The sequence below is a fragment of the Nipponia nippon genome, unplaced genomic scaffold, assembly GCF_047370975.1.
Source record: "Nipponia nippon isolate SJK-2023a ecotype South Korea unplaced genomic scaffold, ASM4737097v1 scaffold_9, whole genome shotgun sequence".
Lineage (NCBI taxonomy): Eukaryota > Metazoa > Chordata > Aves > Pelecaniformes > Threskiornithidae > Nipponia > Nipponia nippon.
The window spans coordinates 38,836,149-38,855,199 of NW_028262413.1; the positions used below are offsets into that span (position 1 = coordinate 38,836,149).

At 38.7% G+C, this 19,051-nt stretch overlaps 1 protein-coding gene across 9 annotated transcripts in view; it reads left to right on the plus strand.

The window, feature by feature from the left end:
• Nucleotides 1-19,051, plus strand: part of ADAMTSL3 (ADAMTS like 3) — a 202,607-nt gene that overhangs the window by 105,975 nt on the left and 77,581 nt on the right. For all 9 annotated transcript variants that reach the window (XR_015701245.1, XM_087743289.1, XM_087743293.1 and 6 more), the window contains 2 exons: nt 2,835-3,071; nt 17,286-17,412. Coding sequence is in view for 8 of the 9 variants with exons in the window: in XM_087743289.1 (XP_087599415.1) it covers nt 2,835-3,071; nt 17,286-17,412 (364 nt within the window). In the remaining variant the exon portion in view is untranslated. The remainder of the gene's footprint in view (nt 1-2,834; nt 3,072-17,285; nt 17,413-19,051) is intronic.

The following is a 19,051-nucleotide window of genomic DNA, read 5'->3' on the forward strand; positions in this document are numbered from 1 at the left end:
TGGAATATTGAGAAGGAAGAGGGAATGACAGAATGAATTGATGTCTGAAATAGGTTAAAACCAAAAAGAGGTGGAAACAGGATGAGGATTGGGGCCCATGTATCATTGTTTGACAGCGTGGCCTTGCCCACTTCCCAAACATGCTTCACCCTTGCCTACCTCTTCACGTCTTGCCCTGCCCCCCTTTTCCTTTGTTTTTTAAACTCCCTCTCACTTTTCTGACCCACTCAAATGGAATTAACCTGAAGTTTACAAGTCCTCTTGTTGTCTTGATTACATTCCTTTCTGTGCTTAGTTGTCTTTCTGTTTAGATTATAAACTTTCTTTATACAAATATGTATTGTTCCCAGGAAAACAGGATCTGAACTTGGTTGCCATCCAAATGCTGATATAATGCAAATGATAATAATTTCAGCCCTTTGATATCCCTTTGTGATGCTCTTTTTATGCTCCTGCTTTAGAACACAGCTCACACATAAAGCGGGTGGAACTGGCATATGAATCAAGCTGCCAGGATCGCTTTGTGTTCTTTGAAGATGCCAAAACAGAATAGGGAGATGAGAATTCAGTTGCTCTCAAGCAGCCAGGAAGCAAGTGGAAGGAAGGAGCTGCATTGTGTTGAATCAATGGGAAACATACAGTAACCACGGATTGACATCCTGACATTGTGGCGTTTGTGTCTTGGCATTGCATCAACACCGAGTGATAATGAATTGTAACAACAGCCTGTCAAAACTCAGCCTAAGGCCATCGCTCTGCCTATTTTACAGATAGCTCTTTAATTCTTTGTGATGAAAATGTAGCTGTGCATGGCTGAATAATGCTACTCCGAAATATTGCTTCTAACTTTACCTGAATCTGACTTCCACTTATTATTTTTATCCTTAGCTACTCCTCTATTTGCAATGGTGGAAGGGAACCATATGGTATCCATATGAACTGTGAAGTCCTCTCTGCTTTTTAGACTTGCTATTGTGGAAAATGAGAGGTGACAGATAAGTCAGAGCCAAATTCTGCTCTCATTTACACCAGTGCAAACTTGGTGAATTTCTTGGGGCTGACACTGCAGTAAATAAGGGTGGTTTCTGACAGTATTTGCTTGATGTTTTTAGAAGCTCTCCCTTGTGGGATTTTGCAGAGGTAAAACTCTCAACGAATTACAATAACTGTAATTTCTCCTTGTCTTATTCCATCATTTTATAGTTTAAAAAAATATTGCTCAAACTAGAATTATTGCAGATTAAAAATAATACAAAATGTATTAGCATCATTCTGAGTTATTCTCACGGTAAGGTGTAGCACTAGACAGGGTTGAAAAGCGTTGCTGGGAATGCTCAGTGAATTGCTCGGTGCTCAGTTGCAAAAAACCCCACGTTGATCAGTAGAGAGAATACTGATTTTAGAAGGTATTTTATGCAGACTACATATAAACCAGAGACATTTCTAGGTCACTTTCCTATGGTGAAAAAAAAATCTAAGGCATTGACAAATTATTAAGCTAATGCAGTGCCAACTCCTTCAGATTCATATGAGCAGGACAACATTGTTGAGGGCATCGGACTGGAATTCGAACCTTTCTCATGTATGTTTTAATGTCCAGTACTGTGTAATGCACTTACTATTTTGTTAGCTTTTTTCAGGGAAGGTTCAGTTCACTGATAAGGTTGAAGCTGTATTTAGGATTAGTGTTAACTAATACTTAGTAATATGTTCCATGAGTTCAGCTGACACATCACAATCTTTCCGTCTTATATCCAATGAAAACAAAACTTTGTGAAAATCAGCCTCACATCTGGCTTATATGTGCAGTTGGAATTCTTGGAAGAATATCCTTTCAGTCTGGCATGTGGACTGTTTGACACTGGACATACTTTCAAATGAAGTCTTTAGTGAAAAATTGTTTGACACACTAACTCCTTTGTCAGTACTTTACCAAAGTTATTTTCGAATAAATCAGTATTCATCTCCATTCCTGTCACCATAGTTTAATATTAACATCATTGTTTGGGTGCAATGCTTTATGTAGAAAAAATATTTTAGAATATTTTCTTTCAAACAGTTCTCATATTTGGTCTGAAAGCTGTATATGCTGAGGCTCTGTATGGGGGGAGGTACAGAACTGTCTCATTAGAACTGGAACTATATGATCAATAGTTACCAATTTGAAGTATATTTTATTTCAACAAAGTAAGCCTTACTGCTTCCATGAGGTGAAGGTGTTTTGTAATTAGACTAAAGGACTAAGTACTGAAAGTTCTGGTGTCTCCTCCTAATGCTCTTGGCCCCTTTCCGAGCAATACTGAACAATTAATTAGACAAATTTTTATTTCTTTATGCATAAGTAACAATAATACCTCTTTCATTACTCTGACGTATGAATTGATGAACGAGTGCAGAGCACTCAGAAATCCTTAAGTGGAAAAAGCTATTGAAAAGAGAAATATTAAATGTCAGACATCTCATTATAGTCACTCAAAATATATAGATTCCTTTAGAAGCTAATTCTTATTACAGAACCAGACTTTAAATGTGCTACATAGTGTCATAAAAAGTAGCATTTTTAATTATCTTCTCATATCAGTTATGTTGTTATTACTGGAATATGCATGATATATTCTGTTACTTGCACTGCAAGCAATAGATTAAACACCATAAATTGTTTTAATGCACACAGTAAAACTTTGCAATATGGCATATTTGTCATAGCAGATCATTTCTTGAACCAAGCCTCCCTGAATAGATTCTGTGTAATTCATCAGATTATTATTATTATTCTTATTGCAAATGCAAAGTATTCCCTTCTTAAAAAAATATTTCCTTTGCTTTGTTTTTAGGACTGCCCTTCAGATGTTGGTGACTTTAGAGCACAACAGTGTTCAGCCTACAATGACGTCAAATACCAGGGACATTTTTATGAGTGGATCCCTGTGTATAACGATCCTACTGCACCATGTGCCCTGAAATGTCAAGCTCTGGGAAAGAACTTGATTGTGGAGCTTGCCCCAAAAGTGCTAGATGGTACGCGTTGCAATATTGAATCCTTGGATATGTGCATCAGTGGAATATGCCAGGTATGTTCATGGTGTAAATCTAATTGTGACCTTTGTTGTGAGACACTGCACATTAAGTGAGCACTTTTTGGTTATTTTTCATCTTCATCTATCAGTTCAGTTTACTTGAGATGTATCTGCAAGTACTGCCAAATGGATTGTAGATAACTTACCTTTCTCTTGCACACAGAAGTTCCTGACTGCCTTAGCCATTGATATTTTTATATATAAATAAAAGGTCAATAACATTCACTCATTCTTCTATTTATACATGTAAAAATTAATGAAACTAGTTATACTAGTTACAGCTTTCTAACCTTTAGTATGTCTGTCAGGGTGTGATGAAATTCCATAGCCTTCCATTTCATTTTACTCCTTCTCTGAGTCTTATATATCATGAACTCTGCTAAGGAGAAAATTTGACGTTTTATGGGATCCAGCCCAGAATGGCAGGTGTGAGTGTGTATATCTTGTATGGGTGAATGAGTATATGTTGTGATCGAATGAATTGATTGTTAGTATCTTTTACTGGGAATCTACATTTCTAGATATATTTGTTATTATTATTTATTATTTGAGTTATGATATCCACTTAACACAGTTGGTGTAGAAATGCTATAATATCTGAGCTTTGCCAGCTTTGCCCATGTCTCATTAGCAAAGAAATACTGCAATCTTAAGTTTTATGAACAGAACAATTTTATGTAGAATGGATATGTTATTGCAATTAGTTTTCTTTCTCTGCAAGTGGTTGTTGCTCTGTTAAATGCCTAAAATGTGTGCGATTCAAAAATGCAGGATATGGCCCAGTGAGCAAAATAGCTCCATTATAGGGGAAAATTTGACACATTTGGCAGAAGACTGGTGCACGGATTACAGCAACATTAATATATGATCTGGACCTTGCTGTGGGTTTTATGTGACTTCTATGTATACTGCAGTTCCAATACCAGTCGTGCCAACACACAATGCATCTGCTGCCTCTGAAATCGAAGAAGAATTCCTTACAGTTTTCCTCTTCAAGAGGCCGCATTTGTCAGTAGTATTTCACAGTGGTGTCCAACAGTCTTCATTACCCTGCACATTTAAAATAGGATATACCTCTATAAACTCTGGAAGCACTCGCCAAATAATACATTTCTTTTGCAATATTCTTAGTGATGTCTCCTGTTCTAATACACGCTTTCACCCTGGAGGATGTCAAAGCCTTTTGTAGGTGGTACGTCTACAGCAGCCTTTGCTGTTTGTGCCCGTTGCAGCACTGAAGTGTCATGCTGAATGTAATGGAGCTCTGGGTTTTTCAGAGGCTTGTGAGACTCTTGCTCAGAGTGCTGAGGGGTTTCCTGTGTTTCCCACAGTCACCTCAAACATCTACCGTCTTTAATACATAGCATAAAATTCACTTTGTCTACAGTAGATACAATTTTGAACAGTTGAAAGATATATTTAAAAGGGATGCCTTCAATGTTTCTTGTTAGTGTTTTGCAGTATTCAGGTATTTATCTGACATCAAATGCTTGGAAATTTAAATAATCCATTTTTAAAATAAACCAGGTAGTGGCAGAAGAAATTAAGAATTCCAGAAGCAGGCTCTGGAGCTCTTTCACACTGTTAATGAGAACGGATTGCTTTTCTGTATCTCTTCCATTTTTTCTTTGTTTCATTATTTCTTCTAATTCCACAAAAATATTTTTCAATGTGAGAGGACGTCTTCAGGGGGAAAAAAAGCCCAACCACCATGTTTAGGATGTGTCCTGTGCTGTGACTTATGCAATTTAATTAATTTATAACTTAACCTCGTAAGCTGTTTATTTCCTTTAAGTCACTGATTATTGCTGTGGTATTTTTGCACAAATGGAAAATTTCTCCTTTTTAAAGGCTATATTTGATAATTTAGTGTTGGATAATTTCGTTGAGGTAAAAATGAGTCTCTGGTCATTTGAATAACCTTTTTCTCTTTGTGGGCTGTTTTGGGGGCAGAGTGGAAAGGTTGGTTACTTGTGAAAGGGACTGCAGGAGGTGGGGGACTTCCTCAGAAACCGACACCGAGCTTTGTTCCTACTCCTGTTCAAGCAGGAAAAGAAAACAAATTCACATCCAATCTTTCGTGGAAAAACATGGCTATTTAGTCAACTACTGTTAAGAGAGAGACAGCAGAATTGTGATTCTCTACAATTGTTGCTGTAAGATCAGTCTGTTAGGTTCTGACATATACTTGGCACAGCCTACAAATAACTTGGCAAGTGTTTTTACAGTTAACTCATCTAAATAAACATGTCATACTGCTGATGTGGATATCTTCGCTTTCATGCCTGTGAGCACCAAAGAGTTAGTATAAGGAGACTGGCTTGCCTGAGTCCCTTTCCAACTGGTGCTGGTTTTGCTCATTTATTGTCTCAAAGTTGGCAGATTTTATAAGATCTCAGCTTCCCCTCCTCCCCCCTCAACATGATTTCACTTTCATCTGTTTTCTTATTCTTGGTAAGGTAGGGCTGCATCACTGATTCTGCCTCTCGGATTCTTGTTCCGACGCTCTCCTTGGCAGCATATGAATGTACAAGGATGGTGAGTTCCTGTTGTCCAGCTTCAGTTCTGATTCTTTGCACTTCCCTTAACAAGCAGAATCAAACTAAATCATGCTCGGTCAAAGAAAATTGTGAGACAGCAAAACTGCTCTCTGGATTGGAGGTTTGAGGCTTCAGGGGAAGTAAAATCTAAAGGCAGTGGAGCAGCAAAAAGTTTATTGGGAAAGTTAATAAGATATTTTGGGGTTGCTTGAGGCTTAACTCAGCCAAACCATTTGATCGTGTTTTAGTCTGCTACTGCTGTGCTTCTGTTACCAAAGCAAATATCTGGGGCTGTTGTGTTAAATGGGGACAGGTCAAAACTTCACTGCTGGGAGGATTTTCACACTTAACTTCTGATATTTTTTCTAGTCTCTGCACAACTCCCAACACATTTTTTCGTATAATATCTTCCTGCTGTGCCCATCTGGATGTGGGTGGAGACATTTAAAAACATCTGCATGTCAGGCACATGTGTGGGCAACGTTTACCCAGTTACTCCGCCTGCTTTGGGGCCCTGCCTCTCCTTGTTTTTTGTTTTTAATTCATGCAGACCTGCTTTTTTCTACCAGAATGCAGAATGGGGTGTTCCTTGTGTCAGTACCTGAAATGGTTACAGTGATAGTTTTCCTAATATGGGGTAATGTGTTTGGACAATAAATACACGCATCACACAAAAAATCTGGATTCCTAAGGAGCAGCCTGAGTAGTTCTGTCCTGTCACAATTAGGTCAAAGATGATGTAAATCCTGCAGTGAACTTTCCATTTAGTGTCAGCAAGTTGTTTGTGTTCCAAAAAAGGCAGACACTACACTATGCTTTGTAGCATATGGCATAAATTTAGCTGACATCAGAACACATCCCATATGTCAAGTGGAGTTCCATCAACCCTCCGCCATGCTAGTTCTTTCCTGTCATGTGTCATGATGCGGCAAGTAGGTCTCTCTCTCACTTGCCACCAAAGCACTCTTATGCTTGATGTAAATATCTGTTTGAGTTTTCATTGAAAACAGTTTCTGTAAGCTTTTGGAAGACTATTGCACTTTTTTTTATGAGCTTTGCTTGTGCTTAAAACTTAAAATCATAGCAGATTATTAATTTCTTCTGAACCTTGACTCCTTTTATTCTAAGAGTTGCTTTCTCAAAGTGCTCATTTAAGGTGTTTTGTGTACGTTCCCTTTGCGTTCCTGTAGATGCAGCTTTTTGCCTGTAAGTGTTTAAAGGACTGCCCAAGATGCACAGGAGGTTTGGTGTTCAGGTACTTAGAGAGGAACATTTCCTTTCCATCCAGTGTTCCTGCAGACATAAGGCTGTGTTTCTCACACGTGCTAGTCAGAGTGTTAATTCTTGAATAGCAGTTAAAAAAAGCACCTTTTTTTTTTTTCCCCAAAATGAACATTTACAATCTTTTTTTAATATTTAAAAATAAGAAAAAAATGTCCACATTGCCTTTTCCTCCTTTTTAGTCTCCAAACCTCAAGTAACTTGTTCATGGGAAGAACTGATTTTGAGATCGTACTGTGTTAAGTCAGCCTTTATACTGAACCTGGCACTCTTTCCTGGGTACAATTAATTAGCAAACACAGGGAGTAAAGTACATTTTGAAGCATGGAGGAATCCCTGTGTGGAGACCTGTACTCTGCCTGCATATTACTGCAGGCACCAGAGTTGGCAGGCTGGACCTTATCCAGGGAGACTATGGGAGTTACTCATGTAGATCCAACAAAACTTTCTGGCTCTGAGAGCTATGTATCAAAATCTTCATATGACTACGCATACATGTGACATAAAACTGAGAAGAGTGGGGAGCTCCAGCTGCAATTCAGCTGGGAAATGTTGGTGGCTCTCCAGAAGTCCCACTGGGGGACAGGGCTGTGCTGAGCAGGAGTTACCACATCCCACGTAACCTGCCAGCATCACCCCCCATAGCTTAGTGGGTTGGTTTCCTCACCTGACGGAGACTCTCGGCCCTGCCCAAGCCAGCAGATCACGTAGCCACCCTCCAAGGGCTGCACTTGCACTACTTTTCATATAACAGTCCACATCAGTATAGTGGTTCCCATGCAATGACGTTGTTGCCAACTCAGAGGTGTGTTTTTACTGCAGGTAATAATAGGATACTCTCAGACACTGAAAAGGTCTTTTGGAATCACTTGTTTTTATTTTGCAGCTGCCCACTGCTGCTACAAACTGATGTCTCTTTTCAGATCTTGTCTTATTCTCCCTCTTACTGTTTCTTATGGAGAAATACTCCCTGTAGAGATTTCTTACTGTCTAAGTTTATCCTTTATTGTCAGATAAGTAGTGGCTTTTTTCTGATCTCTGGTTTCTTATCTATATTTCTTTTTTCCTAAGTGATTCTCTCTGCCAAGTTTTGTTTTGTTTCAGTGAGCTTTGTACAAATGTGATTTTACTTCCCAGCCTAGCAAGGTCCTAAAACATGTGAGCAGTGATAGCAGAAAAACTCACGATTTGGATGTCACCTTGAACTAGAGCCTTAGTAACCTTCAAATCCTCCTGTGCTAACTTCACCTTCATATAGCAAGGCAGACTTGGCTGGACCCAGCCAGAAAAGGAGCAAAGTAATCCGATTCCATACATTGATTTCTTTTTCGAAAGCATTCTCACAAACAAGAAGTCCAATGGGAGTTTGTGTCCTATCCTCTGAGTGTATGTATGTGTGCTTTTTAAAAAGGAGACCTTGTGGGAAAGGGTACTTGCTCCCCTACTGGGTGGTCCTATAATCTCTTAGCTGCTCTAGCATGTGACAGATCTTGTAGTAAATGTTTTGGAAACACTTTGTTTTATTTGATGGAAGTGGATTTACAGAATTGCAGAACACTCTTTAGCCTCTTGCCTTCAGATATAAAATGTTTGCAGAAATACATGGAAAGTCTTTTTAGGAGCCCTTTAGTATGCAATGAATTTTATGCACTGTATTTTTTATCTTCTGGTCTTTTTAATTGCTTTACGTTCTTTTCCTCTGTATGGATGGTTGGGGAATTTGAACATCATGGTGTGTCTCCTTGTGCCCATCACTGTGACTTATTTTATGCCACTGTTCTGAGGTTTGCGTTTTGACACACTTTGCCTTTACTCCTTGGTTTCTCATCTACGAACAACAGAAAATCCTTACACAGAGGAAATTTTCTTACTCCCACCACCACTAATACCCGTTCAGGTTGGCAACTGGGCTTGCTGTTTCACTTGCTGTGAAGTGATGGGCTGGGATGTTCACTGTCACAGTACATACTCAAGGTCCCTGAAGGGGCTGTATTCTGTTTATTAACATATGCTGAAGCCCATGTCAGCTTGTCTGGGCTGCTACTGACCTGCACTGGCTTGATTGCAGAGCTGTGGGAACCTGTGCCACAATCAGGGCTTTGTTAGGCTGAGCTTAGACATAACTGAAGAGTTATGAGACAAGACCATACGAGGACAAAATCATGTCTCAGAACAAGTTAAATCTTCAATGAGGATAAACCAGAGTTTGAAAGTGGTGCTTGAAAGCTAATATTCCACACTACTTTTAAAAGTAATTAATAACAAAAAAAACCAAACCAAGGGAAGTGACTTTCTTGATTGGAGGGATATTCTGGTATCTCTCCCTCTGTTTGTCAGTCAGTTACTTGTAGATGATGAGCCTGGGAAAGAGACAGTGGGAGTTTTTTCTTTATATTCTCTCCAGGGACATATTTTATCTGTGCAGAAATAAAGTGCAAGCTGAAGTTATCACAAAACAAAGGATGTGAGCAGAGATTGCAAAGTAAATGGATAGATGGGCTTTGAATGACGGCAGGGTTTTACAGCAGGGCAATGACACATGGAAAATATTGACTAAGACAGAGCAGGATTTTCACATGACAGGCTTTATACTCATGTTTTTATTACCATAAATTCCCATAGCCATATTTAAAATTAATTATTTGTTGTGTGGATGCAGACAGACCTAACATCTGCCTGTACTGTGATTCTGTGCTAAGACAAGTAGAGCAGGAGAAAATGCGGCACTGCCATTGATGCAATAAAATCTCTGTACTGTGATAGCACATGCAACTGTGCAACAACATACAGCCTTAATTTCTCTGAGTTTTGGATTTTGTGGTGTGTCTGTGTTTGTAGAAATAGAAATCCTTTTTCCCTGACCAAGACCCTGAGGATTTTAATTTTCCCTGTTGAGAGTGATTCTAATAAACTGCAACAGAGATTTATCTTTTTGAGCATGTAAGGATTTTTCACTATTTTCTTCTTTTACTAGTAAATGTTGAAATAAAATGTGTCCTTTCTTAGTCACGTCACAAGATGTGGAGAAGATATTTCTGCCAGAAATAATTCTGAGGTTATCTTGTATTTTGTGCAATGCTGATAACCTCTAAAAGTATGTAGATGTTTTTGTTCCATTTTTATCTTAGTTCTGATCTCTTGTAAAGCTGAAATAAATAGTTTGGTTATAACAACCTAAGTACTACAATCCTGGTGGCAGGGCAGTCACGTCACTTCATTGGATCTGTTTGGTGTAATAGTTTACTTTCATTCTATTTTTTTTACATCTTGAAAAATTTCATAGGCAGCGAAAACCCAATTGCACCTAGGCCACAAAGTCTTTGCTGCCATTCAGTAGATCAGTGGTCCAACCAATACAGGACTCACTTACTGAGATATTGCTATAACAGATCTATTGCTAGCCAGTTTTAAAACAAAAACTACAGGCAACATGTACTGGGGTAATTACAGACTGTTCAGCCCTTGAGGAAAAGGATCTCCTGTATGATAACTCTATCACGTTCTTGTGAAGAAGTATAATTATCATCTCCGTTTGTGCATTCTGCAGTGCAGTTCCTTGCTCAGCAGAAATGTAGTATATCTTTTACATTCTAAGCACACTGGGCACTTCCCCTTAAATTATTTGCTGGGTTTTCTGCTTCGGCTGAATTTCACTAATTGCCATCTGTATGTCTGTGTTAAAATCCCACTAGCAATCTATTTCCTGAGTACACATGGTTGTGCATCCTTTGAAATAGCCAGGCCAATGAAAGCACACAAAGGCGAATGTACTCAGCATAGCTTTCATCTGGATTTCCCCAAGCATTGTGGGGTTTGCCCAGCAACTCTAGAAGGATGGTGATTATGTCATAGAGATGTTGTTGAATTGATTTTCTATTTTTATTTTGTTAAACCAAATCACATTAATAAAGGGCATCACTCCCTGACACTGAGCTGCCAGTCCCTTGAGTGAATATAGAACACTGAAAAACATAACTTAACTAATCATTTTAATGGAATCGCTGATAAATGAGAGTCTATACCAGTCAAAAATTTGTTAGTCAAAGTAGAAAATGATATAGTATTTAACATATACATTGCTGAATATTTAAATGGTCTGTCTGCTAAAGAGCTTAGTCTAAGACACGGTAGGTAGAGAAAGAATGGTACTAGTGCAACTTCAGTCTTAATGTTTCATAGAATTTATGTATCTGTCACAAATAAAAACAGCAGTGATTTATTCTTTTGTGGCCACTTCTATTAGGAGAACTCAGTATGTTTGTTTTTTCTGGCTGTACCTGGATCTCTGGCTCCAGAGGACCATAGAAAGGGGGGAGCCCCTTTCTAAGGAGAAATATTGTATATAATTATACATATTGCTGTATATAATTTCATGCTTTTGATAGTAATAATGACACTTAACACTTAGATGGTGCTTGTTATGCACAGATCTCTGGTTTTACTCATGTTTCAGATAAGTATTCTTTTGTAGAGCATAGGTATATCTTCAGGTTCTTTATTGCTCTACGGAGTGATCTGGACAGGATGGATTGATGGGCCGAGGCCAACTGTATGAGGTTCAACAAGGCTCAGTGTCGGGTCCTGCACTTGGGTCACAACAACCCCATGCAACGCCACAGGCTTGGGGAGGAGTGGCTGGAGAGCTGCCCAGCAGAAAAGGCCCTGGGGGTGTTGATTGACAGACAGCTGAATATGAGCCAGCAGTGTGCCCAGGTGGCCAAGAAGGCCAATGGCATCCTGGCTTGTATCAGGAATAGTGTGGCCACCAGGACCAGGGAGGTGATAGTGCCCCTGTACTCGGCACTGGTGAGGCCGCACCTCGAGTACTGTGTTCAGTTTTGGGCCCCTCACTACAAGAAGGATGTCGAGGTGCTGGAGCGTGTCCAGAGAAGGGCAATGAAGCTGGTGAAGGGTCTAGAGCACAAGGGATTGTTTAGCCTGGAGAGGAGGAGGCTCAGGGGACACCTTATTGCTCTCTACAACTACCTGAAAGGAGGTTGTAGCCAGGTGGGGGTCAGTCTCTTCTCCCAAGCAACAAGTGCCCATCAAGAGGAAACGGCCTCAAGCTGTGCCAGGGGAAGTTTCGGTTGGATATTAGGAAAAACTTCTTCACTGAAAGGGTAGTCAGGGACTGGAAGAGGCTGCCCAGGGAAGTGGTTGAGTCCCCATCCCTTGGAGGTATTTAAAAGACGTGTAGATGTGGTGCTTAGGGACATGGTTTAGTGGTGGACTTGGCAGTGCTAGGTTAACGGTTGGACCTGATGATCTTAAAGGTCTTTTCCAAGCTAAACCATTCTATGCTTCTATGATTTCAAGTATATCATCTTGAGCCATTAGCATCCCAGAAACATTTTTTTATAATTGACACATAACATTTTTATAATCAACAACTAACCTCTGTGGAATGTGTTCTACAAAAAATGGTGTTGTGCCTATTTTGAAAAAGAGTGACTGCAGCTGGAGGTGAGTTGTCAGCTGAGGGAACAACACAGTTAAAGAGGTCTAAAGCAATGGTCTAACAAGCAAAAGTTGAAATTTCAAAACCTGATCCTGCATTAGGCTCTGCATTGGCAATTCTAGTCCATGTTTGCATTTATGTTTATTAAGAGAAGACTCTGAAGGGGGTTTGGGATTTGCCAGGTTTTTCACTACAGTGCTTTTTTGCCATATTGGAATCTTAGTTAAAAATCTGTCACCTTGCAGTCCTGTCTATTTTCTCACCATAGCTAATTATAAACATCTCCTTAAGAAAGGAAGATCCTTGAATTTAACAGATTATACTTGACTTTCACAAATTGAAATTAACATTCTGTATTAATTTCTTCGTTTAAGTCTAATTCCTCAGCTGAAACTCTACTAAGTGAATAAGAGCTAAAGAAACAGCTGTGGGAGCTTCTGAGTGATTTTTGGATTCATATTTGCAAAAATATTTGTAATGTTCTATAGTCACCTCTAACCTATCAGCAGCAATTTCATTTTTCTCTTACATCTGTATTACTATATTTTATACCCTGACCTTTTGCTCTTCCTTTGCCTTTCTGAACCTACATGAACTATTCTAAGCATGCTACAAAATATTTAACACCCTTCAGTATTGTCTTTCACAATAGCACTGGCATACTAACATTTAGTTTAGAAGTTTGTTGAAGCAGATGAGCATTTCGGTTCACTGCTTAATCAGATGCTTTCTATCCTAGCCGCTTGTGACAAAACAGTATTTTTTTTTTTTTTAATATTTCTATTTTTTTCTTTGGAAGAACACAGACAAATAACATATTCAGGTTCTGTCCGAAAATAGTAATGGATCAGACAACTGTTTCTGAAAATAATCCCATCATATCCAAATTCATAGATACCCCATCATGGACAATTTGTTAAATGCATAAAGTACCCATTTCCTCAATACCATTTTTTATTAAATTTCTGCTTATTGTTCATTTTGTTATATATTGGTCAATATTCTCCCTGCTCACTTACAACCTAGTCATTACAGTACTTGTATAATTTTTTTGAATGGTGGTATTTATGATTGCAGATTTCTTAGATTGACATGGTCCCAATCCTTCCATTACACAGTTTGTGTTATCACTTGTTTCATTTATGCAGCCTATGTTAAAATCACCTAATATAATTATTTCTGACTATGCCCTAAAAGCCTGCAGATGTTTTCCCAATCTGCCTGTAATATTTATAGCTGATCCCTTTGCTCTGTAAACAGCGAGCAATGTGGGGTAAATGAACCCTAACAAACGCCTTAATTGTGAAAATCATCAGACCTCTTTGGCTTGCTGAGGTGGTGTGTGAGCTGAGGAAGGCTGTTGCCATATATCATTTTCTTGTCCTTGTTGCAGCTTTGCTTGCAAATACACATGTACTCTCTTCAAAATGTTTCATCAAACACCGTGCTTTTCTAATAGTTATTGGCTAAATTATGAAGACCTTAAATTCATAATGTTTGGTGCCAAAATACCATATGTGTTCAAGGCCTGATTTCCAAAGCTATACCTTGCAGCTTCCTATTATTTTGGTGAGATTCGTGGCTGTCCAGCTTGTCTAAGAAATACTGCTTCCTATCAAGGTTTTACAAACAGATAAAAAAGGCTAACTCTAGACACTCAAGTTTGAAATACACCCCACCCTGGTGTTGATCCCCCCACCCTGGTGTTCACTCATTAAGATGCCAGGGAAGCAACACTTGCTGAATTAGCTCTAAATTTGATGCTTGTCACAATAAAATCTGCAGAATTTTTGGGTGCTTCATGTTAAAAAAAATCTGAAATTCTGTGCTCGTTTCAGGCCTAAATTGTAATACTAATTTGAGTTATTTTCTGAATTGTGTTCCAGGATATCATTGCTTGATACTCATATTCATAACAGTTGATATAAACATAATCTCGAAGGAAGTCCACAGAGGGTGAATGTAGCTGAACATACCACCTTTGCTGGCAGGAGACCTGTAAAGCTTTTCCCACATCCAAGTCCCTTGCAGCTAGCACTCCTGTTTTATTTCTGTGGCATTTGTGTATTATTAAAAAATAAGCAATAATACTATATGAAACAGTCCTCTAAAGTATGCTGCTGTGCTGGTTATCTTTTTTCTTACATTCCATGTTGGACACAATAGTGCCTTGTGTTTGCACAGTTGTATAACTTTTGTTATGTGCAATGAGAGTTTGTTTTCATAGTGACTGTGTGTAATAGCTCAGTATGCATGTTTATTGTTATCATGTTGGGCTTTAATGGGCTGGAATTGCAAGTACTCTGCTTGCTCAATACCCTCCTCTCGCCAAAGGCTTGCAGGATCTGTAGCCTACAAATATACAACAGCTTAAACTAATAAAAATAGCAATTTCTCAGGCAGAGTATCACAATGTGCAGCTTACCTTTTCCTTTGAGAATTAATTGATGAGTGAATAAACAGATTCTTAATATTTAGAAAATGAGATTACACTGTGAAATGGAAATGTGTGAGATCTGGGGAGAGATTGCACTTGCAGTAGTTCTGACAAGTTACATCCATGTGCTAGTAGTATCTTTATGTGAATGAGAGAAGCAGTGGAGAGCAATAAATACTTTAAAAGTCTACCTGAGAGAAATATAGACTCTCTCAACTACTGGTATGGTCCCCGTCATTGCACCATCTGAACGTTTCAGAATCTTTAGGAGATTTATTCTTGCAGCAGCCCTGTGGCGAGGGGCATTGCAGTTGTACCCCTTTCACAGATTGGAATCGAAAAGCCCAGGAAGTTTTCAAAGGTCAAAAAAGAAAGTCTGTTGTGGAGCTGAGAATTGAAAGAGAGTTGTCAAGTCTAAGGCCAATGTGTTGAGCACTCTATTATATCCCTTGAAATTTTGTCTGCTTTCTGGTTCACCCAGTGGCCCAGTCAGTTTCTGTTTCTGAAACGGTGTTGGTTTCATGCATTTCTTAATGATAATTGGTGATAAAAAGGGAAGATAAGCTTGTTTAGAGTAGTTTGTTTACAATCTTTGTTATTTTCTGGATGTCAGTGATGAACCCAGAGCTAACATCAAAAAACATCTTCAAGTGAAAACACTTTAGTCCAATCCTAAATTATATTATAGTGTTCCCACATAGCTTCTATGTTGTAAATAAGCATCCGTTCTGAGACGGTTTGATTTCACACACGTGTGTTAATTTGTTTCATTTTTACAACTAAGTTTTTGTTAAGACTTAACACTAACATTAAATCATTTTAGTTAAGCTGCTTATTTCTTTTTAAAATGAATTCTTTGCTGGGCTACATAAGATGAAGATCTCCTTCAGCTGCAGGAATAAAATGATTTCCTGCTGCTAATGTAGAATTCTGTGGCAAATCTGAACCCTTTAGTAAGGAGATGCCACTCAGTGCAGCACGTCTGTCAACTGAAGTGTCATAAACTGTCCTCCATAATGCCCTCCTCTTAAGAGAATGCAGGATGTAGGGAATTGGGAAAATAAGGGAAAGGGGCAGGAGTGGGAGGTGGGAGGTGGGGCTGCTTTGCTGTCTTTTCTATAGCCACATGAAACTTCGAGATTACATTTCTGCATGTTTGGCAGCGGACGCGGATGATTTGTGTGGTGTGTGTCCCCCCGTGTGTGTGTGTTAACTCAGAGACTGGAAGACCCAACCCTGCCTCTTATGTGTCGACTCGATCCTCACCTCTCCAAGGGGATTGTGTGTCAGTTTTGGCATAGCACAGATGCAGTGGATCTTGGCAGCTAAGCCTGCCCCTTCCAAAGCATTTTTATATAGGAAGAGGAGTGTGCTGGCCAATTTCAGAATTCTAGCACTGCTTTTAACTGTGAATTTCCAGAGTGCTTTCTATCCATTTGTCAGTTTAGAGTTTGGTTATATAGATATATGTCCATGATGGATTAGCTGCCCTTCTCAGGGATGTGTGGATATAAGAGGCGTATAGGCTGACTTGAGAAAACTTGAAGCTGCAGATTAGCTTTTTTACCACATTGCTCAGCATTTGGTACTCCCTGCAAATTTCCTCTTTGACATGGTGAAGGGTAAGATAGGTGAGACCAAATATTTATCTCCCTTTCAGCAGGAAGGTGCTTTTAGTCAATGTTGTCTATTCTTCTTCGTCTTCCCATTCTCACTCCCGTGCTTCTTGTAGGGTGACTGATATGAAGAAAAGGAAAACCTGGAAAAATGTTTTCATTATAGTTTGGAGAGTTTTCAGTTGACAGTTTTTCAAAAACTTTGCTTTTGGAATTTTTGGCAGTGTTTAAGTTTGGGTGTTTTTATAATAATCATTGGCAAGTTTTATAGATCGGGTCTCATATTCAGAAACAAAAAAATTCAAAAGGTGAGAACTGAATCATCCAAGTTTTTTAAAACCTGGTCAGCAAATGTAGATGTGCTTGACGTTGATATAGATGGCAAATAGGAGATCTACACGAATGCCAAAATTAAATTTTGAATGGCCAAGACACTAGATTATGAGCACTGCCCACAGCTGCTTGCCTGTGAAGCTGAAGCCTGAGTGCCCTTTAAATATTTAACTTGGATTATTTCATTGCATTAATCCTTTCTCAGACATAATTAAACAGGTGATGAAAAACAATTCTAAATAACATAGTTGTTCCTTGTGTTGGAAAGAATAACACTCAATGGTATTCATTCACATAAGCAGTGGGAAACTGATTCATGTATTTCCTATGCTTGAATAGCTTAATATATCAGTTGTTGTGGTTCATCATTAAAATCATGGAAATGACAGTGTGCTTTTAAAACCCTAAATAGCAAGATATGCTTTGATAGAATGAGGCCAGCTCATAAAATCAAAAGGATAACATAATAAATAAAATTCCAGAAACCTGAGCATGTCTACTACAGCTTTGCCCTCCTTCTGACTGTGGTGTTGATGTTGGCAGGCAGTAGGCTGTGATCGACAACTTGGGAGCAATGCCAAGGAAGACAACTGTGGAATCTGTGCAGGAGATGGTTCAACATGCAGGCTTGTGAGGGGACAAGCTAAGACACATGTCTCACCAGAAAAAAGTAGGTTGCAAATTGATCCTATGATAATTTATCCTTGACTATGTTTTCTGCTTGTATATTAACATACATATTGCAGAGTGTTGACCTTTTAACTATATACTTGTTTGCAGTTTTCCAAAGCTACTTATTCTAAAGTCTGTGCTAGATTAGTCTATTGAAATTCCACGAGGGATACCACACATTAGGGTATAGCTAGGAAAGAATTTGAGATATGCATTTTTTTATAGAGCTACTCAATTCATTCTATCAGGAATAACCATCAAGATGCACATCTTATTTTAGAGGGTATCCTCATGTTGCAATATATGTGATGCTGCAGCAATGTTTTTAAATCATGGAAACATCTTATAGATGGTTTTATGGAAATTGTGGCCCGTGGTTGAAAGTGCCTGGTTTTCAACTTAACTTTGCTTTTTTTTTTTTTTTTTTTTTTTTTTGAAAGTGTCTAAAGACAGTTGAACTTCAGAGGCTAGTTAACTGCTTGTATGGTACAAAAAGCACAAGGTGAAAGGGGATAATATGTTCTTTTTGTGTGTATTTGGATCAAATTTTACCATTCTTTCTCAAAATAATTGGCATCTTACTGTAAGTAACTCTGTAGATCTCAGTAGTATTGAAAATATAAGAGAGGAGGGGTATCAGAATTAGACTTTTTACTGGAGTCTTAAGAGTCTGGCTATTTTGATATCCAGGCAAGGTTTGTCACATAGAAGCTCACCTCTGACACTTGTGCTTTCCGCCCTCACAGATGATGCTCCCTGTAACCTCATACCGTATGTCCCATGTGTTTATCATGTGAGATAGTTGCCTCACATCTATTTTTTCTGTTTCTGAACTCACAATGTGCATTTGTCACATGGAGATGGAGCCTTTAGAGTTCATTACCTTCCTGCAGAGCCACAAGATGCAGGGGTGATGATCTGGTACTCTTAGAGCAAAGTCAGTACTCAAAGGTCAAATGAAAGCGGGTATTTTTTTTTTTAATGGATGAAGCACCTGCCTTTGACAGCTGCATATATTTTAGTACTGTTGTAGTTCAGCCTGCAAAGATTTCACTTGTGCCCTGATTTTGAAAGAGCTGTTGTATATTGAATCATGCTTAATTCTTATTGCAGTACACACAAATATTTCCATGGTTTTTTTTAATGCTACTGCTTGCAGTATGATTCAATGTGGATGCAACCTGAAGTGCAACGTATGTTATCTTAATGCTTGTTACCTTCCTGTGTGATTACTTGTATTGATTTACAAGGTTTCATGTTAGGTTATCTTCCACTGTGCAGGTGCATAATTTCTGTAATTCAACACATATGTATAACAAAGGTCATCTAAATTAAAAAGTGAATATTTTTGTGGCAGCATCTTTTAAAGTCACAGAATAATTTTGCACAATTCAAGGATCTTTTTTTTACGTGCTGGATGGGCTGTCAGTGTCAGCCTTAGCCTTGCCTTTACTAGAAACCTTTTTCATGGAAGGGAGAATGTAGCTCAGTAGTTATATAGTTTTACACCCTGAAGCACTGAGCAAATATCTTGAATGTTTACAATGAGCTGGACAAGAGTTTTCATGGAGGGCCACTTTTTATTCACTTTGTCATATCAAATACTCAGAGCTTCTGGTCAGCACAGAGCAAGCACT